Source organism: Hippocampus guttulatus, chromosome 10 (genome assembly GCF_054856545.1).
Source record: "Hippocampus guttulatus isolate MCC_2025c chromosome 10, RoL_Hgut_1.0, whole genome shotgun sequence".
NCBI classification, from domain to species: Eukaryota; Metazoa; Chordata; class Actinopteri; order Syngnathiformes; family Syngnathidae; genus Hippocampus; species Hippocampus guttulatus.
This window is the reverse complement of record NC_141270.1, coordinates 20728084-20754580: the sequence shown is the minus strand read 5'-3', so window position 1 is coordinate 20754580 and position 26497 is coordinate 20728084. Positions and strand designations below refer to the sequence as shown.

General features: G+C 43.7%; 2 protein-coding genes across 6 annotated transcripts in view; one reads left to right on the top strand and one right to left on the bottom strand.

Annotated features, from left to right (window-relative positions):
• Positions 1–13154, top strand: part of nvl (nuclear VCP like) — a 91608-nt gene extending 78454 nt beyond the window's left edge. For all 3 annotated transcript variants that reach the window (XM_086121654.1, XM_086121653.1, XM_086121652.1), the window contains one exon: positions 12974–13154. In XM_086121654.1, coding sequence (XP_085977780.1) covers positions 12974–13018 — 45 coding nt within the window. In that variant the 3' untranslated portion in view covers positions 13019–13154. The remainder of the gene's footprint in view (positions 1–12973) is intronic.
• aprt (adenine phosphoribosyltransferase) overlaps positions 4644–26497 on the bottom strand; it is a 43020-nt gene continuing 21166 nt past the window's right edge. Inside the window, exons 4-6 of one of the 3 annotated variants that reach the window (XM_086121655.1) lie at positions 25372–25450; positions 22098–22187; positions 4644–4783 (exon numbers count right to left, since the gene is read on the bottom strand). In XM_086121655.1, coding sequence (XP_085977781.1) covers positions 4689–4783; positions 22098–22187; positions 25372–25450 — 264 coding nt within the window. In that variant the 3' untranslated portion in view covers positions 4644–4688. Of the gene's footprint in view, positions 4784–18028; positions 22188–25354; positions 25451–26497 lie in introns of those variants that run through there. The other 2 variants (XM_086121656.1, XM_086121657.1) reach the window with 2 other exon arrangements.

The following is a 26497-nucleotide window of genomic DNA, read 5'->3' as shown; positions in this document are numbered from 1 at the left end:
ACAGGATGGAGATCCATCAGTGACAGACCGAGAGATCCGTCGGTACTTGACGCAGTTCGTGCCACCTCTGTCAGTGCTTGGTCTGTCCCCCCCCCCCGTCATTCATCAATAGTCAGCTAAACGGGTGTCCGTCAGAGATGGGCTGACACACTTTTCATCAGTTCTGACAGACTGCCCACCTCTGTACATCAGTCAGTACCTCGTACACCAACTCTTTCCATCTGTACTGCCAGATGCTCTGTTGAGAGAGAGAGCTCCTTTTTTTGGGTGCACTCTGAATAACCAAATGGCACATTTGAACGATGTGAGTTTCTAAACTTTTCAAGTGAAGTGTTCTGTACGTTGATCTTATTTCCGAACAATAAATTAATGACATTTATAATTAAAAAAATAAGAAGTTGTTTTATGAGCAGGTTAGTGTTTTCACTGCTTTATTTTCGGCTTTATTTTTTTTTTTTTTTGTTATTAAACTTTTTATTGAATTTTTTCAAACAGTTAGAAAAAAGAAAAACATGGTCACGTGTTTAAGTACATAGAACCACACCAGTTCCGGGCATCGAAATAATAAATACATACATTGACATCCCTGTGAAACGGGTTACAATTACTGCCCTCCCACATATACAATGTCCTGAACACTGTGCCATATGAATAGAAAAGTAATGAAATAAAATAAAATAATAATAATAAACAAAAATAAACCAACTTGAGTGGAATGGGGCCAATAGGGTAACTCAACTATCTGTTCAAGCACTTCCTTAGGTTTCCGTAAATTTTATCCAGGTATCCCATAATGTCTCAAATTTCTCTTGTTCGCCTCGAAGAGTAAATGTCAGTTTCCCCAACTACCTTAGTCCAGTCTTTGACTGTTGGGGGATCTTTTGTCAGCCATCTTCTTGTGATTGCTTTTTTGCTCGCTAACAGTAAGATGTTGTAGGTGTATTTCTGGGCAGAGTTGGTAAAGTCAGGTTCCAGTCCCAAGTACAGGGCTTCAAAGGTCGGAGGGACCACTCTTCCCATAATCCTACCCATAGTCATCCTTGTCTCTTCCCAGTATTTGGAGATGACCGGGCATTCCCAAAACACATGAAAATGTGAGGCTTTGCTATTACCGCAGGATCTCCAACAGGCTGTATTCATTCCTTGTGAAGTCCCTTGGGCCGGAACTCAAAAAAACCTGACGACATTCTTCCACCCAAATTCCCTCCAAGAGAGAGCCGATGTACATTTCCATTGCTGTGCTATTGTTCTCTCCCATGCTTCCAGTTGAATTGAAATGCCACCCTCCTTAGCCCACTTATTCTTTATATATGTTGTATCTCCACCTTCTAGTACCTGCAACTCTTTGTAAATTTTCGATATAGTACCCCTTCCAGGATCTGACCCATAAGATAGTAGGAATATCTTGATTAAGCCGAAACCACTTTGTTGGACCCATCCTGTGCGTAGAGATCTCTCTAAGTAATGTCTAAGCTGCAAGAATCGATAGAAATCTTGATTACTCAATCCAAAATTGTTTCTAAGATTTTGGAATTGTCGCATCCCGCCCACCTCAAGGAGGTCCCTATATATCTTTAACCCGTTTCCAATCCATTTTTTAAATCCTGTATCCATTCTGTTTGGTAAGAAATCTGAGTCATACCCAATCCATCTTGGAGGCAAATGTGGGCTATTTTCTTTGTCTTGCTTTAATATTCCGTGCCACACCTTAATTGAGGTTCTTATCCAAGGGTTAACACTCTTAAGACAATCGATCAAACCAGGGTCCCCGATAATTGCTTGTAGTGGAATATTACTAGATACCTGACATTCAATGTCTTTCCACTTCGCACTATAGGATGGATTACAGATATTGGCCAAAATCTTTACTTGGGTTGCCCTATAATAGTTTAACATATTCGGTAGGCTTTTTGCCAATTGTAGAGTCTTGAATCTAATTCTTGGCCTCTTCCCTTGCCAAATAAATCGCGGTATTTCTTTGTCCAACTCTTGGAACATATTCTTGGGTAAGTCAATTGCTAGAGTTTGGAATAGATATAGTAGTCTGGGCAGCACGTTCATTTTAATCGCTTCCACTCTTTGCAGTAATCCAAGGAATGGAACCAGGTTCCATCTGTTCAAGTCAGCCTTAATTTGGGCAAGAAGAGGGGAATAATTTTCAAGCATAATTGTATCTAAATCTTTTGGAATATTCACGCCTAAGTACCTGATCGACTCTGAGTCCCAGTTCAAATTGAATTCATCTCTCATCACATTGCTCGGAGAGTACTTAAATGACAATATCTGAGTTTTATGTATATTAAGTTTGTATCCCGAAAATCCTCCGTACACCCTGATCGTAGAAAGCAATTCCGGGAAAGAGGTAGATGGTTTTCCCAGAAATATTAATATATCGTCCGCAAATAGGGCTAATTTATGAGTATCCTGTCCAACGGTTATCCCCTCGATCTCGTCTTTCTGCCTTATCCACTGACTTAGGGGCTTCTATAAAAATGGCAAATAAGAGTGGGGAAATAGGGCAGCCCTCTCGGCATCCCCTTTCTAGATCAAAAAAATCCGTAGATCCTCCATTTATCCTTACTTTTGCTATTGGCATATCGTATATAGCCTGTATAGTTCTTATAAAATCGTCCTTGAATTTAAATCTCCATAGTACCTTAAATATGACCAGTTGACAGAGTCAAAAGGCCTTTTCCGCATCCAATCCCAGCAAAACGGCTTCTAAGTCATGTGCCTTTATATAAGCAATTATGTATAAGGTTCTTCTGACGTTATCCATAGTCTGTCTTTGCCTAATAAAGCCGGTCTGATCTAAGTGTACAATATCTGGAAGTATCGATTCCAAACGTCTTGCTAAAATCGATGTAAAAAGTTTATAGTCTTGGTTCAAGATGCTAATTGGACGGAAATTTGCACAGTCTGTTTTGTCCTTCCCCTCTTTTGGTATCAAAGCAATCATCGGCTCTCTCCAAGAGCCCCCCTCTTGGCGAAGGAACCATCCCCCCGATGGTTCCTTTTGCTAGGACCCAATTGAATGTTCTCAGTAGTAGTGGCGATAAAATGTCACTGTAAGCCTTGTACCACTCGGAGGGGAATCCTTCTGTGCCCGGACATTTATTCGGCTTTAGTCGGGAAATAGCCTTCTGTAATTCACCCATAGTCACTTCAGCCATGAGAACTTCATTTTGATCTCCTGAGACCGTTGGGAGGTTGAGTGACTCCAACATAGCGTCGGGAGCTCCCCCATCATCAGGGACCCTTAGAGAATAGAGATCTTTTTAGTATCTTTCGAAGCAACTTTGGATATCCTTGAAGTCATGTTTCATTTGTCTGGTACAAGGATCCTTAATTTTATGTACCACCCTCTCGGCTTGTTGTTTCCTTAATTTATATGCCAGGTTTCTCGTCGCTTTACTACCCGCCTCATAGTAATTTTGTTTTAAGAAAGTACGTTTTTTTCTGTACGTCTAGATCATAGATATCTTTTATCAGATTTTTAACTGCCTTAATTTTTTGGTCCACGTCCGATTGAACGTTTTTTGTGTGTTGTCTCTCCAATTGCTGCAATGAGTTTTCGAGTTTCTCCAATTTCTCCAGTCTGGATTTCTTTTGCGAAGCCAATTTTGCAATAATTTTCCCTCTCAAAACTGCCTTGCCTGCATCCCACACCATAATTGGGGACACCGCTCCGTTGTCATTTTCTGACAGAAATAGTGAGATTTCCTCTTTTATTTCCTCCCTCATCTTTCCCTTAAGTGCATTTAAGTTAAGCCTCCATGCCCATGGACCTTTATTATATTTTACTTGCAGATCTAAATAAACTGGGCTATGGTCTGATAGGTCCATTATTCCAATTTTACATGTCCTTATAAGGCCGAGATCTTTACTGTACATGAAAAAGTAATCAATCCTTGAGTAAGTATTATGTGGCGCTGAGTAAAAAGTGTAATCTCTGGTAGTTGGGTTAAGCTCTCTCCATACATCACAGATGCCCATCTCCTTTATCATCTTTCCCACTTTCTCAGCCACTGGGTTATTGTGCTGCTGTGATGTTCGTGACACGTCCATTTTGAAATCCAATCTTATATTAAAGTCACCACCACATATGACCAATCCTTGGGCCTTAGTTATCATTAAGTCAAAAATATGTCGGTAGAACCCCCACGATGCCCCAGGTGGAGCATAAACATTTATAAGGGTCACAACAGATGCCTCCATTTTACCCACAATCATATTGTACCTCCCTTCCTTGTCTTTAACTCATTGAATACCACCCCTTTTCACTGGAGCAACCCCCTCAATCCCTCACATTTTACTGAATTTCGACTGATTTGCAAGGCCCACAGAATTTTTATCCTATGGCTATATATACATGCAACCTGTCAAAAGAAAGGTGAGACTCTCTTCTTTCAGCAGAAAAAAAAGTTTGTTTCTAGCTTTCTCCGTTCGTTGGCAATCAGCATTAGAAAACTGCTAAGTTTGATGGAAAATGCCGATTTTCTGCAGAAATCCAGAGAAAATGAGCTTTTTGTAAAAGCATGCATTTCAAGCATCATTTCAGGTTTTACACTATTTTTTGCTTTTGTGGCAGCTCAAATACCTCAATAATGTGTTCCTCCTACAAAAGAACATTACAAATAATGTTTTTGTCGCAAAATAATTTATTTGCACACAACAAAACTATTGAACTATGAACAAAAGTGCAGCTGTGGAGAAGATGGTTTTTGGCTTCCATCCAGTTTGTCACCACATCGATTCATCCCACCACGTCCAGATGCACGACCTATAAATTATAGAAACATAAAAAATTGCAAATATATCTTGCTGCAGAGTGAGGTACAATCATTTTATTTATCTTTCTTTCCACCACCAAAGCGAGGAGTCGTCATCTTTTGGCTTCTGGTTGGACAATCTGTAATGTATAGAAGTATGTACAATTACCACACTTTTATTTTTCTATTTTTTTTATTGTTGCTTTCCACTTACATTTCAGCATCTCTCACACACACATGCTCGCACACTGCTATTTACACCATTCATTCCACGTTGCTCAGCATCCAATTTGAAATGAAATGGAATATGAATTTAACACTAGTGGTTTTAGCCGAGCTGAGCGGACCAAATGTGTCCTGTTTTTTTGTTTGTTTGTTTTTTGAAAACCTATGGCGACATGCAAGTCAGCGCATTTACGGCGCATATTTTCATCCACATCTACGAGACGCATCAACCGTACATAAATGATGAGTGTTACTGGCAACTTCATAGTATAGCGGGGAATGTAGCGGTACATAAAAGTGACTGAGGAGGCATAAGAAGTGATGAAGTTTTGAATGGGAACTTGCAAGCTAGTCAGCAGTTACCTCCTCGTTCCAGCGGCTCTGGCGAGGACTCTCAGCTGCTTTCTGTTATGTCCGAAGGCACATATTCGTCCGACATCGGGATCCAAATCGCTCTCCAATTCATCGTTTTCGCCGTCGTCTTTACGAGACGATTCCAACGAATCGCTGACGTGTGCCCGGCGTCGGCCATCCGAAGCAATGCAGCCTCTTTGCCGTCATCGCTGGAAGTCGCCGGGGAGACGACTTGTGGGCGATGTGGGGCATCGGGAGGCACAAAATGCTCTGCCAAGCGATGATCGCTGACGTGGAGCAAGTTCATCTTCATCAGATGAACTCGAAACTCGGCGTGAGCTATGCGGGCTGCGTGTAGCACGCCATGTTTGTGCAGGCCGACGTTCGTTTGACGGGTGCCGCTTTCGATTAGTGACCGAAGCGTCATTTTCTCTTCCACACAAACACCATCTCCTTTGTTGTTTTGTTTCGAGGACGCTTTTATACCGAAAAAAAAAATCATTTTTAGTTAGTTATTTCCTTTTCTCCATCGTTGCTAGTTGCTAATGTTCCAATCCACTATCCACATATGCCCCTCCTTCACTGTACGCCCTTTCTACTACTTCTGCTGCGTGATCCTGGTTGATGTTTGCACCACTGCCACCCGATGGCCATTTTTTTGGTATTTAACATTGCCGTCAAGCCTAATCCTGTGGTGAGAAGTTGCATCGGACTCTCTTGCACCCTCCCCCATGAAAACACGTGATTGACGTATTAATACGTCATGGGGAGGGAACGGCTATGCGCAAATTGACGTATTTATATGTCAAAGGGTGTAAATGACTTAATTTCTGACTGCAACTCGAATATTACTTTTGCAGAAATAACAGTAGACACCCCCCTCCTATGTCCTTTCTCGTAGGAGGCTGAAAACACCTGCTTAAATCCCTGTCTTCTGAGTTTCAAATGTTCCAAGTCATTTAGGTGGGTTTCTTGCAGAAACATTGTCTACCTTGTCTTTTGGCATTTTGCCCAGAATTTTGCTTCTCTTGATAGGATTTAGGATACCTTTCACATTGTACGAAGCGAACCTAAGTGGCATTTTGTGACTTTCCATCGAAAAGTAAAGAACGCCTATTGCTTAAACGACCCATTTTCCACTCGAACTCTGACATGTTAATGAAGAAAAAGAAAAAAACAAAAATAGAACAAGATCTGAGAAGAACAAACTCAGTAACTTGCGAAAGTTCCGCCGAGTAAACACTCCGCTGTGAGGTCTCAAATTTGACCCCAAAAAAGCCAGGATCTTCTGCTGGCTCGGAGGGGAAGCCTCCACTACAGTTCCCTTGTAGAGGGCCCTCCTCCGTTAGTCGTCGCTCCCCCAAACACATTTATGCATAGGAGTCCAAGCGTCCCCGATCATATCTATGTATACATACATGCACACATAAGTACACACACGAACAGGCATACACACTCATTGACTCACATATACTGTAAAGCATAAACACCTAGTTGCATTTCACATACAGTATACATATACGTACATACACCCACACACATACTCGCGCATACCTATTCCCCTACATACCTTTCCACATGTTCCTACTCCTTTCTGATCACATGGCAGTTTTATTTGACGTAGTCTTATCGGTGGTTCAACTCATCATGCCGTGCCATCCTGGATTTGGTGGCTCCTTCAAAAACTGTGCTCCCAAAACCTAAACCCGAGCCATGGTTTAACGACATTACCCGCGCAGCTAGGCAGGGGTGTCGCAAAGCCGAACGCAAGTGGAAAAAAGACAAATTGCATGTCTCTTATCAAATTTGGAAAGACTGCTGGCGTAACTACCAGCTTACAGTAAAAGAGGCCAAAAGAGAATATCTGTCGGACCTTATTCAAGCTAACCGTCACAACCCATGCGCACTATTTAAAACGATAGATTCTGTACTCAAACCCCCTCTGCCTACTTGCTTGGATTCTTCACCCGAGATGTGCAACAGATTCCTTCAGTTTTTCATTGATAAGGTCTCTACAGCTAGGACTCCGCTCTCAAATACCGCATCTGACTCCTCTGTCCATGTTCCATGTTCAGCTGTGCTAAATTCTTTTGAAACAGTGTCCTTGGCGCTTTTGGAGGACGTAGTTCGCCAGACGAAGCCATCTGGCTCCCCTTGCGACTCTCTTCCCCCGCACTTCTTTCAGGAGGTTCTCCCGAGTGTTGGCGCATCGGTCTTGGATATCATCAACAGCAGCCTCTCTTCTGGTGTAGTTCCCCAACAGTTTAAACATGCTGTGGTCCAACCCTTGATCAAGAAACCTGGTCTTGATCCAGATGTGCTGTCAAGTTTCAGGCCCATTTCCAAACTGCCTTTCATTTCCAAAATTCTGGAAAAAGTGGTGCACATGCAGTTTAAATTTTTCTTGGATGAACATAACATCTTGGAGGTCTTCCAGTCAGGTTTCAAGACGATGCATAGCACGGAGTCAGCCCTGTTACGCGTTTCTAATGACATCCTCCTGGCAAATGACTCTGGAGACCACGTGTGTCTAGTTTTATTGGACTTAACTGCAGCATTTGATACAGTGGATCACAGTATTCTGCTGACTCGTTTGCAGCACTTGGTGGGCATTGGCAGTCGCGCTCTTGAGTGGTTTAGGTCCTATTTAGCTGACAGAACCTTTTGTGTCAGCCTTGGCTGCTCTGAGTCACGCACTGCTCCCCTGTCATGTGGTGTTCCACAGGGCTCAATTTTGGGGCCTCTGCTGTTCTCGCTGTATCTGCTCCCATTGGGTTCCATCTTAAGGAAACATGGTATTCCCTTCCACTGCTATGCAGATGACTGCCAGATCTATGTCCCACTGAGCAAGAAAGACGCCTTCTCATTAAGGCCACTCCTATCCTGTCTGGAAGAAATCAAAACCTGGATGGCACAGAATTTCTTGAAATTCAATGAAAAGAAGACAGAGGTGATATTGTTTGGTCCCAGTGGCCCTTGTACATTCCATCCTGTAGACTTGGGCCCCCTGTCTCCTTATCTTAAGTCAACAGTCTCAAACTTGGGCCTTAAACTGGACAGTGATTTCAAACTCGATCGGCAAATTGGTGCCGTTGTTAAATCCAGCTTCTTTCACCTTAGACAGCTGGCCAAAATAAAACCTCTCCTCTCACATGAACACTTTGAGACAGTAATTCATGCCTTTGTCACATCCCGGCTCGATTACTGCAATGCCCTTTACTTTGGAGTCAGCCAGTCCTCCATTAAGCGCCTTCAGCTGGTCCAGAATGCCGCTGCTCGCCTCTTGACTGGTACTCGTAAGAGGGAGCACATAACTCCTATTCTGGCATCCCTTCACTGGCTCCCCATTCATTTTAGAGTTATTTTCAAGATCATCTTATTTGTTTTCAAATCTCTGAATAATCTCGCGCCATCTTACCTCTCTGAGCTCATCCGCCCCTACACACCTGCCCGGCGTCTCAGGTCTGTGGACCAGACATTATTAGAAGTACCAAGAACTAAACTGAGGCTGAGAGGGGATCGAGCCTTTTCTGTAGCTGGTCCCTCTCTCTGGAATGACCTCCCACTGAACATTCGGCAAGCCTCCTCGCTGCCCATCTTCAAAACCCTCCTCAAAACTCACTTGTATTCTTTGGCATTCGACTCAGCAAGACTTAGATTTGTTCTTGGTTTTACTGTTTGGTGCTTTCTACCGCCTTTATTACCGATTTGTCTTACTGTTTATTGTGCATGTTAAATTGCTCCATGTACAGCACTTTGTATGCAGCAATGGCTGTTTGAAAGTGCTCTATAAATACTGTTGACTTGACTTTCCTGCTTGGCTCTCGACGAAGGCGGACGCTTTTTGCTCAGCTCCTGCCCTCACCCCCACCCTCTCCTTGCTCGCCCCTTAGTCTTTGTGCTGTCTTTGTCTAACTTTTCCTAGCCTCCTACCGTATTTTCATCCGAAGAACTAACCATGGAATTAGTTGGCTGGTCTCTCGATGCAATCGACAAAATATTTTCGACGAAAAGAGCAGGCAGTGGGGAGCCTGCTTGCCCCCTCGGGAACATTTGCTGCCGGATACGCCCTTGATCCATGGAGAAAGTGGAGAACAGTGTGCCTGGCAATACTGTCCGTTGAGGATGTGGAGGACATCTACATTATCGGCCTTTTGATAACAGGTATGCTGCTGTTTGGTGTTGGCAGCTTTCTGTTCTATCGCAAAATTCAACCGACGGGAGCGGCTTTATTGGAAGTGAAGAAGCTGCCGGTCATTCTGGATGGTTTGGCGCGAATGTCCAACACTCAGACTCAAGCGGTGACTGAGCTCAACCGCAATATTGATGCGGTTTTGGAGCGACTCCGTACGATCGACAACATGGAGAAGTTGGAATCCACGCTGCGGAAAGAGATTGAGGATTTGGCTGATCGGCACCAGTGAAGAGATACAGGCCACGGACTCAAGGCTGTCTGAAATTGTTGGCGGCCGTCCCTCCAAAACAAACAACGCTATCTGGCCCTTTCCCCTGGATGGAAGTATGCATGGAATCTACGGCCCCCACCATCACCCCCTTCCTTCTCGGCCATGGACTGATAAGCCGTCTTGGTTTTACTGTTTGTAAAGGTCTTCATGAGCAGACCTCAACGAAGCAGCTATGACCTGTACATGCATACACATACACATCCTTGTTATCACTGTCTTCCTCGCTCCGATTCTTTTCCCCCGTGACGTGGTTGGACCTGCAGAGCGCACGTGTCCGCGCAGCTGGTCAGGAATGCCGCGTCGCGGTCACCCCCCCCTTCCCATTCATCCTCCCCCTTATTACATGTTATGTCTTGTGACTTGTTGTAACTGTCATATGCTTATTTATGTGCTAGGGTCTTTTTTTATCCTGGACTTAAATTAGGATAGTTCGAGCGTGTTTTTTTTTTTCCCTCTCCCTACCCAGCGTTTTCCTTTCTGAATTCTGACTGTAATTTCCCCATTGCGGGACAAATAAAGGGATATCTTATCTTATCTTACCAGTTCTTACTATTACACTTACTCACATACACCCCTGTGCAATCATACATAACTGTCCACACACCCATTCATACCCCGACAAACTCAATCATACACCTGTTCGCGTATACACGCATGCTTACACCCATGCCCAAGCATATTCACACAAAAACCCAAATACTGTTCAATTCAACTAACCCTTGGTTGTCCCACAGTGGAAAATCTCGTCACCTTGTCAGGCTTCAACAATTTTCATTGTCCACTCTCCTGTATGCGGCCAGTTTCTTTTTGAAACCCTCACATGGAGCTTCCAGCTGTTGTTCCTCACCGCTCGCAGACCGATGCCACAGTCTGTTCTTAATTCTGTCAATCCAAGTGGTAGGAGGTTTGTATACAGCCACGGGAAAACCCCTCTTCAGCATGTCGGAAGTGGCCTCCTGCGCTGAGTTGTGAAGGCACGTTTCTCCCTCGTAGAATACTCTCATCCTCGCTGGAAACTGAGTCTGAAATCGTATCCCTTTCTCCCGCAGCACCTTCTTCGCCTCTGCGTATTCCCGGCGTTTCTTCAGGGTCTCTGGAGCATAGGTCGACAAAAACTCTCTTCTCTTTGTACAGAAATCCCTTCTTGTGCCAAACATTACGCAGGACCTCCTCCTTCATCTTATTGCTGGCGAATTTTACTAATATAGACCTCGGGGGGAAATCGGCGGGAGGTTTACGGCCTAGCGCTCGATGCACCCGCTCAATCTTCAGATCGGTGGAGGGAGAAAGCTCGAGCTTTTCTTTAAAGAGATGTTCTACAAACACTATCATCGTTGCCGAGTTGGTCTCAGCCCCCTCCTCAACACCATAAATTCTTATATTGTCCCGTCTTGCTCGTCCCTCTTGATCAGTTATCTTATCTTGCATTTTAGCTTGTAGCTGTAGCAGCTCCTTCGTAGCTTCTTCCAGCCCCAGCACTCTTTCTTCCGTCTCTGAGATCCTCGTTTCGACGTCATCTATTCTGTTGTTAGTCGTCTTAATTTCGTCCTTGATTTCGGTGAGTGTATTGGTGCTTTCACGCCGGAATTCCCTTAATTCTTGCAGGATCGTTGATAGGTTAGCTGTAGCCTCATTAGCCCGTAGCTCCCCGGGTTCGTGCCGGCCGTCAATGTCGCTTGCGGTGCGATCCTCTCCGTCCGAGTGGGTTATTTCAAACCGTGAAACCGACTTTTTGTTTGCTTTAGGCATTTCGTCAACGCCTTTAAATACAAATAAAACTCGTCAAAATACTAATAAAGTACGGCGTTGCTCGAAGTGATCGAGGAGCTCTGCAGCCATGCGTCCTACTCCATGACTGCCATCCGCCCAACCCCGGGTTTATTATTTTTAGTGTTTGTTTTTTTTAAAGTACGGTGTATTTCCTGCATGCAAGATGAAATAAAGTCACATGAAGGATTGTGGAGTTAAAAACAAAAAAAAAATTTAATCATCCACACATCAAATACATATCGTAAAAATGATCCAGCGACTACAAATTACAATATTATCAGTGTTGTGAATGTAAAATGGAGTTTCAAATTTCAGTTCAATTTTCAATTCAAACAGTCATTGTCATTTTATTTTGTCAAAAAACAACACAAAAGGGGGGGGGGTTCAGATTTAGTTTCATTATTTCATTTGTTTTCGCTAACTGCCTCCATTCTTTTGGAACACCTGCCATAGAATTGTTTGAGGAACACATTCAAAGGCCTTCTCCACAAAACGTACGCATACAGGTTGGCCAAACTCCACTGCACCTTTGAGGACCTTGCTGAGAGTGGAGAGCTGGTTCCATGGCCACAACAAACACCACTTTGCAATGGACCCTCCTCCTCCCGAGCACTCAGGAATATACTTTACCAAGGAGGCTGAGGTGTGTGATCCCCTGTATTTGGAATACACACTCTGGGCTTCCAATCCAGAGGCACTTTCTCTGATATCCACACGATGGTACAGAAGCCCATCATCATTGACAGACTTTAGCAACTCCGGGCAGCTGTCAACTGGAATATCCATAAAGCCATTCGGAAGTTGTTCTCCATGGTCTTACGAACTCCAACGCAGGAGTTTTTGCCTCAGTGATGTGCATAGATGTTTCATTCTCTTTGGCCTGCCAGTCCCCATCAACTGCCTCCAGAGTTCCACAGGGCCCGGACAACAACTTCTTCAACTTCACGGCATCCCTCACTGCTGCTGTCCACTAACGGGGTTCCTCCCAATCACCCTTCCAGGTCTCACTGTCATTGACCATGAGTGGTGAAGTCCCCTTGGATCAGGAGTATCCAAACTTGGTCCTCAAGGGCCGATGTCCTGAATCAGTTGTTTTCCAGCAGGAAGAGATGAAAAACAGGCAGGACTGGAGCCTATCCCAGCTTACTTTAGGCGAAAGGCAGCCTACACTCTGGACTTGTTGCCAGTTAGTTGCAGGGCACACAAATAGGAATGACAATGATTCACTACACCACACCACCACTAAAGTTTCAGTGCCTTCTGTTTGTTCGTATTTATTCAAATGATCTATGAAAATGACTAAGGTTTGTTTGAGAGCAACATTGGGCTGAAGTCCTAAAGAAATGTGATGCGACATGCATTGACTACATGTGTATTTCTTTGCAGGACCAGATGATGTATGAGCAGCTGAAAGTGTCCCTGAGAGGATAAGCGCAAGACCAAAATGAAAAAGGATTACCAGTAGCAGTTAACTATCCGGCTGACTCAACAACCATCATTAATTATGAAATGCTGGATCCACCTTTGTAAAGGCTTGTTGTATGACAATAAAGTCATTTGTAACTTAGATTTGGTTTCTACAGTAAAAACAAGTGAAACAAATGCACCTCACAGGTAGTTAAACCCAAAGTGATGTATATCAGGACAGGACAATGCAACAATATGAAGCAGTGATGATCAGTTTCTGTCACAAGGTTAAAGTACTCTCTTATACAATCGAACCTCTGCCATTATTGAACCATTTATTCCCCCAACCATAACCTACCTGGGGAGATCACCAGTGCATCCCAGGTTGCCTCTGGAATCGTCTCCCACTCCTGTTTCATTATGCCCCATAGATGTTCAAGAGGGTTTAGGTATGGAGACCAGCTTGGCCACATCGGTCTGGCATGGCCCATTTTTTACTCAAAAACTGTATGTCTTTTCAGGCGCCGACAGGTATGGCAGCCTCGGTTACACGCTCGCTAGTATTATCCCTGTTTTTGTCGTTTTCGTTAGTTTTTGGCGACCCTGAGCGGCTTACTTACACGAGGGAAAAGTTGCTTAGCATTGGGGAGTCTCCGCTCGGTCTTTTTTCACCAGCACACGAAAATCCACAAGGTTTTTCGGAGCTAATCGCGAGCGGAGCGGCTGCGCTGTACGGAGCATGGAAACGCCGCCGGAGGACGGGGAAGCGAGCCGGCGTGCTCGTCAAGCTCCGGCAGCGTGGATTTCGAACCCCGCTCCCATCGAACCATCTTGCTAATCTACTACGATCTCTGCCAAACAAGATGGATGAACTTCTTCTCCTCACAAAGACCAACAAAACCTTTGCACGTTCTGCTGCGCTCTGCTTCACTGAAACCTGGCTCAGTGACCGCCACCCGGATTCCGCGCTACATCTACCCGGCTTCCGCCTTCTCCGAGCCGACCGCGACACGGAGCTATCAGGGAAATCGAAAGGTGGTGGGATTTGCTTCTATATCAACGAAGAATGGTGCACTGATGTCACAAAGCTCGACGCACACTGCAGCCCGGACATGGAGTCGCTGTCTTTAAACTGCAAGCCATTCTACTCGCCACGTGAGTTCACCTCCTTTTTACTCGTCGGTGTTTACATTGCGGCACAAGCTAACGCTAACACGGCGATACAAACGCTAGCTGAACAAGTAAACAAACTCGAACTAAAATACCCAGTGTCACCCCTGATCATTTTGGGCGATTTTAATAGAGCACATCTTAACCGTGAACTTCCCAGATATAAGCAGCACATCGACGGTTTCATCAGAGAAGGCAACATTCTAAGACCACTGCTATACAACAATCAAAAATTCATACCGATCGATCGCCCGTGCAGCATTGGGTCTTTCTGACCACAATTTAATAATAATAATAATAATAATAATAATACATTTTATTTATAAGCGCCTTTCAAGACACCCAAGGACACTTTACAATAACAAAAACAATAAAACACAATACGGGTTGAGCAGCGGCAGCCAAATGCGCCAGCGTTCACTCAACCCGGAAGTCAGAAAGAAACCACAAGGGAGGGAGAGGGGGAGAAAAGAAAACACACTCGAACTATCCTCATTTTGAGCATAATTTGAGTTCGGCAAAAAACTCCTGCACAAACATATGACAGTTACAACAGGTCACTTAATACCTGCATACAGACAGAAACTCAAATGTGTTAAACCGGTTGTTATGACTGTGGAAAAAAATGGACAGATGAAGCAAAGCTAGCTCTACAAGAATGCTTAGACTGCACTGATTGGGGCGTCTTTGAAACTTCAACGGGCACACTCGATGAATACACAAACACTGTAACATCATACATCAGTTTCTGTGAGGACGCGTGTACCAACGAAGTCCTTCCGCTCCTTCAACAATAACAATCCATGGTTTACTCCCAAACTCAGGCAACTCAGGAAAGAGAAAGAGGCTGCATTTAGAAGTGGAGATCAGGCACTGTGCAAACACGCCCAAAACCAATTGACAAAGGAAATTAACATCGCAAAGAGAAGCTGTGCAGAGAGGCTGAAAAACCAGTTCTCTGCTAACGACTCTGCATCTGTATGGAATGGACTGAAAGCAATGACAAACTATAGAATGCCACCCCCCCCCCCTCTCAAACAGTGAACAATAAGGGTCTTGCTGATGAACTAAACATGTTTTTCTGCCGATTTGAAAAGGACACCTCCATTTCCCACACCCCCCCACCTCTACCAGAAACGACTATCTACCCCCCCCCCTCTTTTTCTCCACTACAGATCCACGAACAGGACGTGAGACGGCTCTTCAAGCAGCAGAAGATCAAGAAAGCTGCGGGGCCCGACAAAGTATCCCCCTCCTGCCTGAAAATCTGCGCTGACCAGCTGGCTCCGGTCTTCACACAAATCTTCAACAGATCCCCGGAGCTGTGTGAGGTCCCATCCTGCTTCAAACAGTCTACCATCATCCCAGTTCCCAAGAAATCGGCAACATCGGAACTGAACGACTATAGGCCTGTCACTCTGACGTCTGTGGTCATGAAGTCCTTTGAACACCTTGTGCTGAACCACCTGAAGAACGTCACCAGACCCCTGCTGGACCCTCTTCAGTTTGCATACCTGGCAAACAGGTCTGTGGAGGACGCAGTCAACATAGGTCTGCACTACATCCTCGAGCACCTCGACAGCACAGGGACCTACGCAAGGATCCTGTTTGTGGATTTCAGCTCTGTTCAACACCATCATGCCGGAACTCCTCACCCCCAAACTTCTCCACCTCGGTGTGTCCCCTATGATCTGCCAGTGGATCCTCAGCTTCCTGACGGGACGGACACAACAGGTGAGACTGGGCGCAACAACATCATCAACACGCACCACTAGCACTGGAGCCCCACAGGGATGTGTCCTCTCTCCACTGCTCTTCCCCCTCTACACAAACGATTGCACCTCACCAAGTCCAGCTGTCAAACTCATAAAGTTCGCAGACGACACCACGGTCATCGGTCTCATCAAAGACGGCGACGAGTCTGCGTAGCGACAACAAGTGGAGCAGCTGGAGCTCTGGTACAGCCGACACAACCTCGGGCTGAACACGCTCAAGACTGTAGAGATGATCATGGACTTCAGGAAACATCCTTCTCCACAGTTGCCCCTCACATGATCCAACTGCCCTGTGTCAACCATCAAGTTCCTGGGAATCAGTCTCCCAGAACATGAAGTGGGAAGTCAACACCATCTCCAGCAGAGGATGTACTTCCTGAGGCTGCTGAGGAAGCACGGCCTGCCACAGGAGGTGCTACGTCAGTTCTACACGGCAGTCATCGAATCAATCCTGTGTTTTTCCATCACGGTTTGGTTTGGGGCCGCCACAAAAAAGGACAAAATCCGACTTCAACGGACAGTTAGAACGGCAGAAAAAATCATTGGCACCGCCCTACCCACTCTTGAGGACTTGCACACTGCAAGAATCAAGACAAGGGCACAGAAAATCCTCCTGGATCCCCCGCACCCTGCCCACCACCTTTTCCAGTTACTCCCCTCAGGCAGGAGCTACAGATCCATGCGCACGAAATCCAGCAGACACTTATACAGCTTCTTCCCTCTAGCCATTAACTCCCTAAACAGTCACTGACGTAGTCACTTTTCTTGTACAACAAATACTGCTACTGATCACTCTAAAATGGTTCAATGATTTTCTGCACCAACTGTACAAACTGTCATAGTATTGTATTCTACCACTGATCACTTTAGCTCTGCTTGATACTTTGCACATTGTGTCACAGTTGTCACTGGGTGGTCCCACCGCACTATGGTTCACTTACATTACGAAATGTCCTTCCATACCTATTTGTCACGTCCTTGTTTATGATGATACTCATGCAGCGTGTTATACCGGAGACAAATTCCTTGTGTGTTCTACATACTTGGCCAATAAAGATGATTCTGATTCTGTATTTTTTGATCAGGAGAGTAATATTAGCTTGTATTTTCAATTTTAGCTATTTGTTATGGAGAAATCAGTAAAAAAGTAACTACTCTCAAAATTCCCCTTTCTAGTCAGCAATATAGTCATGCCCACCACCTTCTTCTCATGTCTTGGTGTGAGTCAGCAGAGGAACTAGACACAATTTGTCCCATTCAAGATCATTGTACATACAAAAACAGTGATCAATTGGCACCCAAATTTATGGTATGAGTTACGGTATGAGTATATGACATTTCAATCTCTCAAGGTTACTTTTTTTTTCCCAAGCCCACCTCCAGGGCACACGCCCTCCGCCGAAAATGAGGTGCCCTAAACAGCCACACTTGATTGGAGGGTCGCACCCCCCCCCCCCCCCCGCTCTGCTGGAGCTCTGGTCCTCCAAATTTTTGAAAATCCGTACATTCATCCACCCATTTTCTTCACCGCATATGGTCACAAGGGTCACGCTCAGGGCGTGCTAGATTTTTTTCAAAGTCAATTTTAAAATTTCGTCAAGCCAACCCAAGGTGGTTGTTGCGCAGCTGCATATCCCAAATTGATGCTCTCGAAGCTGATACTTGCAATGCGGAGCTGGATCTCTGGTCAGACAGAATTGGCGTTCGACCCGCTGTTGCTGCATGAATGGTGGCAGAGCACGACGCGGGGGCAGAGTTCGCGTCATGGAGCTCTGGTAAAGAGGACGATAGCAGGCAGAGTTCCTCTGATCCGTGGAGAGGCCGGCGTCCGCAATATAGAGCTCTGGTAAGAGAGCGACCGTGATGTTTTTGTTTCTAGAGGGAACACCGGCCCATGATCAGATCATCAGCCAGCTCTGAACCAGCATCAGAATGATCCTGATTATTTGAATTTCTCACCAGCACCTAGAAACCACCTGACCTGAAAAAGTCTCTTGGAGCCTATGCTAAAGCTAACAGGAAGTCTCCCATTTTGCCTGATTTTGATGATCGGAACATTCAGGAAAATATATGCAACTTTGCACACACATCAGGCCTGGACAAATATTTTATTAGTTTATCTTGCTTTTTTTTTTTACAAAGCAAGTTTATTTCGAGAACACGTTTCATGTACAACACAATTCAAAGTGCTTTACATAAAACAAAATCATTTGCAGAAATAGGAAAAAAAATATTAAGACATGACAAACATCACCAATTAGAACAATTTGAATGAAATGATTCAAACCAAGTATTAGGTTGGATAAATTAAAAGCGCAAATGAGGATTTAAACAAGAGAATAACAGATGGATTCATCATGTTTTCAGCCCTGATTTGAAATAACTGACAGTTTGAGTAGACTTCAGGTATTTCGGGTGTTTGTTCCACAGACGAAGAGCATAGTAACTAAATCCTACATCCCTTTGCTCGGTTCTGGGAACACACAAGAGACCCTTCCCAGACAACCTGAGGGGCCTGGATGCTTCGTTGAGTACTAGTACATCTTGCATATATTTTGGACCAAGACCATTTCAAGATTCATAGACAAGCAGCAAGCTTTTAAAATCTATTCTGTGCATCTATTCAGTGCAGTGATTTGTTGTGATGTGGTCCAATTTCCTGGTCTTTGTTAGGACTGTGACAGCAGGATTTCGATCAACTGCAGCTACCTAATTGATTTTTTTTTTTAATCAAGACCTGTAAAGACACCATTACAGTAATCTAGCCGACTGAACATAAAAGCATGAACACGTTTTTCTGTCTGCTTGAACCAGAAGGCCCTTTATTCCAGCTATTTTTGTCAGCGGGTAGATTTAGTTTTCGCTTTTAAGTGGTTGTTAAAACTTAAGGCTGAGTCAATAACTACACCAAGATTAATTTGCTCACTGACAGAGTTAAGGTGAGCGCTGGTCTGTCATTTTCTTGGCGGAAAACTAACTTCTGTCTATTCTGGATTGAGCTGGGGAAAATTCTGGTTCATTTACTAAATAATGAAAGGATGTGATGACGCTGGAATGTAAAGTTGTGCTTCAAAAAAACAGTTAAGCTCGTGAAAGTCATGTCAGCCCACATATAAAACATCACATGACAATCATCAACAGAGGAATGAAAATCGTACTTGATGAGATTTTAAAATCCTATTCCAATGAAATTGGGTAAAAGTAAATAACACAACACATCCACCCATGTATCCATTTCCTAATCCACTTATCCACAGTAGGGGCGCGGGCGTGCCAGAGCCTATCCCAGCTGTCTCGGAGCAGTACGCGGGGGACACTCTGAACTGATTGCCAGTCAATCGCAGGGCACAGTAATTTTGTCTAACACTGCAATTGGAAAAAAATATTTTAAATACCGTATTTTCACGACTATAAGGCACCATGAAAAGTCTTAAATTTTCTCCAAAATGGACAGGGCGCCTTATGATGCGGAGCGTCTTGTGTATGTGCTGAGTTCCAAAACCTGACTGACAGCCGACACGCTGTTTATATAGAGAAAAGGCGGAAGTGACTGTGGACAGGCATGCGGCGAAGAAGTCCGCCAATGAGTGAAGGGTGGGCGTGTAAGTGGACGCTAAAGGGACGCCCGAAGCAGGTACCAACACCTGTATAGAGTGTGGCTATGTGCATTGTTGCAAAACAACTTCGGTTTTGGTTTCTAAGAACCCCCGAAAATAAATTCTACAAAGACACACGCCTACGAAGCTCAGTTCAAACTTCAAGCCATCGGTTATGCTTTTGGCATGCGTGCCCATCTCACAGCAGCGGTGAAAAACCAAGTCAAGCAAATGAACTCTGAGCTTGCCGTTATTCCCAGAGGCTTGACGAAAGAACTCCAACCGCTGGACATCGGCATCAACCGGGCGTTCAAAGTAAAGTTGCGAGCGGCATGGGAACAATGGATGATCGATGGCAAACACAACTTTACAAAGAGTGAGAGGCAGCGCCGGGCGAGTTACGCCACAATTTGCGAATGGATTGTGGCTGCTTGGACGAACGTGTCTGCTTGCACTGTTGTTCGAGTTTTTGGCAAAGCCGGCATCATTTCTGTGGAGCCACATGGCAATGAGAGTGACTCTGACAACGAGAGGGAACACGGCGTTTTTGATGGATTACCGGTACTTGCACAATTGTTCAATTCTGATACAGAGGATGAGGACTTTGATGGATTTCTGGGTGATGATTGATCGAAAAACGTGAGTACATTGTACGATGGCTAAATAAAATACAACGGAACTCAGTTTTGCTTCCGTTGCCTTTTTAAAAACATGTTTTTAGCTTGTATCTGTATGTCTTGGCATGCTACCGTATGCTACAAGCTAACGTGTTTTTAGCGTGCGCGCATGCATGCCGTATGTTTAAGCTGGCGTATGTTTTACCACTGTAAAACTGCGCCCAATAATACAGTGCATTTTGTCTATGTGTCAAATACAGAAATAGCACCCATTAATGAGGCTGCGCCCAACCATACGGTGCGCCGAATGGTCGTGAAAATACGGTCAATGGACTTTTCCGATTCAAATTCTCTGACACCTACCTATATGTCAACAAAAAAACCCAGAAACATCCCCAGCTTCTCTGGACCTGTGCCCATCTGTGATGGACTGAGGCATAGTGAAAAACTGTGCTGTGAAGATGCCATTAATGCTGAAATGTACTCAACAGCTTTTGGAGCAACAAATTGCAGCCATCCAAGCAACATCTTTTCCAGGGATGTCCCTGGTTATTTTAGCAAGACATTGCCAAGCCATATTCTGGATGGGTTAAACAGCATGGCTTTATGACAACTGAGAACATAGACTGTTGAGCAACTGAAGTTGGACATCAAGCAAGAATGGAAAAGAATCTCACCCGCAAAACTTAAATATAGTGTTCCCTCACTTATCGCATTTAATGGGGATCGAGACCCGGTCGCGATAAGTGAAAACCCGTGAAGGAGGGTTTGCTCCCCCCGCCCCTCCCCTAGGAATTTTTGTGTCAGTTTATGTGGTTACCAGTATGTTTAAGATATGTAAAGAGTGATTATATTTTACATATTTGAGACAAAGACTACAGCAGTACACGTATTTACTTAAATCTAAAATGATAAAACCTTATGTGGTAATTAACATTCATCAGCATTGCCTTCTGAGAGAGGCCAAGAGACTTGTGTTTGTGGCTCTCCCTTTATGCTCTGGCGGTGTAGCCACCGTTATTCTCCAGATAGCTATCCCCGCGCACAGGACGCGTTTATGATAAGACAATTAATCGGTATTGATGAGGAGGAGGCTTAGAGAGACGTGCTGCTTTTTTCGAACAAGCGCAATAACCCCCTCTATTTATCTCTCTCGCACTCGCACCTCTCTCTCACTTGCTTGCTCTCGCACTCACTCTCTCGCGCTCTCTCTCTCTCTCCCTCCCTCCGCCACACTTGTAGCAAACACAACAGAGAGTATACCAGAGAGAGGCAGGTGAACGTTTAGAGTCAACAGCGTGACGAGACACAAGGGAAGTTGCTGGGCGAGGCTGCGAAGATGCACAGCCAATCAGCTCACGGGATAAATCCACCCCATGCTGTCGACGTCGCGCCGGGAACCAATCACGCGTACAGGAATGTACAAAATCTGATTCATTCGGCATATTTTTTTTTCATTACAATACTTTGGGGGAGGGGGGGGGGCAACAAAAAAACGGCATGTACTGAAGCCGTGACAAATGAAGCACGATATAGTGAGGGACCATTGTAGTTACTGTCCTCAGTTTCCAAACACACATTGAGTATTGTTAAAAGGAAAGGTTACGACACGTCTATTTTTTTAGAAAGTAATGCAGGTATAAAATTTGCAATAAGTGAATATCTGAAAAAAAAAATCAGTTTCAACATTACATATATTTGTAGTGTATTCATTTGAAGATACGTTGATGGATTTGCAAATCATTGTATTGTTTTGGATTCTGTTTCGCATAGCATCCCAATTTCATTGGAAATTGAGTTTGTGTACAGTAGATGATAGTACAGGTTGGACAGGGTACATTTTTCTTTGATGCTGTAAAATCTAACCGTATGATATAATAAGAATGCAATTATTCTCAATACTGAACCAGAGAGAATACATTGTGTGGTTTCAGTCGGTCACTACCTTTCAGTTCAGTCAGTTCAATGACAACCATGCAACCTTGAATTTCTGCATGTTGTTTCTTCATTAGTTCACAAGCTGCGAACAGAGTACCTAGAAAATAAGAAAAGAAAATTCAACATAAGGTACAAAATAAGATCTGTCAATGGATTCATATAACATACAGACGGTATTGGAAAGTTGATGTCACGACTGTTGTGGGGTAATATTTTAGCATGCTTGGCTTAGCATGAACCTTTTGCTCGCCACTGAGGCTAGTGGTTTCCAGGTTTTTTTTTTGTTATTAAACTTTTTATTGAATTTTTTCAAACAGTTAGAAAAAAGAAAAACATGGTCACGTGTTTAAGTACATAGAACCACACCAGTTCCGGGCATCGAATAGTACATACATACATTGACATCCCTGTGAAACGGGTTACAATTACTGCCCTCCCACATATACAATGTCCTGAACACTGTGCCATATGAATAGAAAAGTAATGAAATAAAATAAAATAATAATAATAAACAAAAATAAACCAACTTGAGTGGAATGGGGCCAATAGGGTAACTCAACTATCTGTTCAAGCACTTCCTTAGGTTTCCGTAAATTTTATCCAGGTATCCCATAATGCCTCAAATTTCTCTTGTTCGCCTCGAAGAGTAAATGTCAGTTTCCCCAACCACCTTAGTCCAGTCTTTGACTGTTGGGGGATCTTTTGCCAGCCATCTTCTTGTGATTGCTTTTTTGCTCGCTAACAGTAAGATGTTGTAGGTGTATTTCTGGGCAGAGTTGGTAAAGTCAGGTTCCAGTCCCAAGTACAGGGCTTCAAAGGTCGGAGGGACCACTCTTCCCATAATCCTACCCATAGTCATCCTTGTCTCTTCCCAGTATTTGGAGATGACCGGGCATTCCCAAAACACATGAAAATGTGAGGCTTTGCTATTACCGCAGGATCTCCAACAGGCTGTATTCATTCCTTGTGAAGTCCCTTGGGCCGGAACTCAAAAAAACCTGACGACATTCTTCCACCCAAATTCCCTCCAAGAGAGAGCCGATGTACATTTCCATTGCTGTGCTATTGTTCTCTCCCATGCTTCCAGTTGAATTGAAATGCCACCCTCCTTAGCCCACTTATTCTTTATATATGTTGTATCTTGTTGTATCTCCGCCTTCTAGTACCTGCAACTCTTTGTAAATTTTCGATATAGTACCCCTTCCAGGATCTGACCCATAAGACAGTAGGAATATCTTGATTAATTTTGCGCACCTTTCATGTCACTTAAGGGTTATACCAACAAGATGAAATGAATTATTAAAAGATGAGCAAGAAAAAAAACCAGTCCAAAACACATGACTCACACAGGATACAACTACCATCTTTTCCGCACTATCAAAATCCATGAGTGCGCCTTAAAATCCCATGCACCTTCGATATGGATCAATACTCTGATTTCTTGGACACAGTGTTTGAAATGTTCTGTCAAGTGCTTTGTTACAGCTGCAGCAGTTGTGAAAGCGCTACATAAAGCTGCATTGTATTGTATTCTCTTTAGCGTTGCTCCATCTATTGGATGCATAATAATAATAATAATAATACATTTTATTTATAAACGCCTTTCAAGACACCCAAGGACACTTTACAATAACAAAAAACACGAAACAATACGGGTTTGACTACAACCACAGCCACTATTGTAGCATGTATGTTGCAGTGCGCCCTCTATAGGAAAACAGTTTTAAAATAGGCTATTCATCGGACATGCGCCTTATACTCCAAAGTGCCTTCTAGTGCGGAAAATATGGTAGTTAAAACCAAACTAGTTATAAATAAGATGCCTGTTTAAAATAGTTTCTTTTGAGTCATGATTAAACGTGATGACAGAGCCCAAGTTCCTAATTTCACTCTCCTACAGCATTCCAAGGTTTGGGGCTGAGCAGCTGAATGAAGCCGTGCTGATCAGACAGGCGGGAGGTGAAATAGATTGTCGAGCGTGGGATGACCTAAAACAGGGGTCGGCAACCCAAAATGTTGAAAGAGCTATATAGGACCCCAAAAAGAAAACCCCAAATCTGTCTGGAGCCGCAAAATAAATAAATAAATATAGGCCTTATAGCGAAGGAAACACAAGCTGTATGTATCTATGTGAGCTACAGTATATTAGCCTACTATCAAAATGACTAAATTGGCTACAAATACACAATGAGCCTTCATGATTAAATGATTTTTTTCTCCCTGCATTGCATCCTGTAGAGCAGGGGTGCCCAACCTTTTTTGACCGAAGAGCTACATTTCGATCAACCAACCTACCGCGATCGACCCGTTACCGCACGCACTTACCAACGCATGCTTACCAACCTTTGTCGAGACCTGACGCGGAGGCATGGGATGCACTTTTGCAGCGTGTTCACTCTCGTAGCTCACGTGTACTCTTTTAAAATGCTTCTCTCAGCCCTCCACATTCTCGTTCTTTGCCAGTACCCTCGGTGAATTCGACATGAAACACAGTTTTTTTTTTGCAACAGCCACCTGCCTAGCATCCCGCTCTGCTAATAGAAACATGTGTCGCAGGCTATGACACAAATCTTCGTTGACAGAAGCGTTGAAATGTAATATTTATTCGACACATTTTTACAGCATTGTAAAACATTCAGAACGTTTGTGTCATGTTTTTCCTCCCATAGAAACCATATTAAAACAAAAAATATATTTCCCTCCCCTATCTTTTTCCATTTTCAAGCATTTTTGAAAAAGCTCCAGGGAGCCACTCGGGCGGCGCAAAAGAGCCGCGGGTTGCCGACCCCCGGCCTAAGAGAACAGGTGGGTCTGGTGATCTGGAGGAGGTTGGTGAAATACTGAGGGGGTCACAGGATAAAAAGGGATACTTATAGCACATTTTTCAAAATGCTGTAGAGGTGCAACGATTAATCCCAAAATGCTCATCTTGATCGATCATAGTTTTAAGAATCAATGAATCATTTCAAAACCCAGTCTAATTTAAAGTGGACAAATACTTGGAATTTCAGCCTCTCAACAGCAGCGTTGTAGTCCTTCGTGAAAGCATACGGATTATCTTTGTGTTGAATCAAAATAAAACATTTGGGTAGTTTTCAGAAAGTATGATCCAGGAATGTGACATTATAGCCCAGAAGTAAATGTTGTTTAAAACCTGGACAAAATTATATATACAGTGGTGTGAAAAAAATGGGAAAACTGGACCTGAATGCATTTTGAAAAATGTTGCCCCGCAATAAGTAATTGGTGAAATAGCTTCCACACCAAATAGAACATTTCACCTCCAGTTGCTAGAAGGTCATCAAGAAGCACGACTTTCTGCCCGGTGGTCACCGCATCCACTTGGATCTCTGCTTCTGCCTGGAATGGTAAGATAAATGGTACACCTGTAAATCGGGAGTGCCAAACCAGTCCACTTGGGATGAGTCTGCAGTCGCCCACGGGGGTGTACGGAAGAAAAAATAAATAAAGATGAGTGTTTGTGCATGTGTGTGTGTGTGTGTGTTTATACATTTTGTGCTAGCAGGATTACCTTGAAAATTTATTCCAATACAGTTACTAGTTACTTGTTAAAAAATATAATCCAAGCACCATATCATTGAAATGCTATCACTTGATTACTTTTAATTAATTTTGGATCACTTCCAATAACAAATTTGCTAATGATGACAAAAATATATACATAAAATCACCATTTTTTTCAAAAAACGTTTTTGGTCCTATGAATTTGTAATAGTATGCATGGTTTTGAAATGTAGGAGGAAAACAAAGCACCCAAAATTCACATTTTAAATATCCAAATTTTTCGGCAGTTATGCTAACCACTTATTTATGGTGCTGTAGAAAATTGGTCGGATGACAGCTGGACAAAACAGACAGATAAAGGCCATATGAAACAATTGTCAAAAGTAGATTTGTGCTTGCTCCATTAAGTTTTACCTTACTGCCCTCTTATACATCGCAAATACACACAAGAGGTAGGATACATCAAGAATGACTATTTTTACATTCTCTACTTGTGTGTTTTTATTTTCCAAAAACTGACATGAATGAGTCCCAAATAGCCACAAACCTTTCCAGTTGCCCCTTACAATATAGTCCAAGACACATCAACATTTCCATTTGTCCCAGTCTCAGATCTTTTGAAGACCCCAAGAAGATTTCTGCCAAAATGGCCCTGTATTTGGCTCCATCATGCTTCCCATCAAGTACATTTTGCCAGTCCCTGCTGACTAAAAGCAGCGCAAGACTTTGACGCTGCCACCAAAATGTTTGACATGTTTTCAGGGTGATGTGCACCGGTACCTTCACGCCAAACATAACCTTTTACATTTTGCCCAATTCTTGTCTCGTCTGACCAGAGCACCTTTTTGCACATTTGTTGTCTCCCTGTTGGCTTGCTCCGCG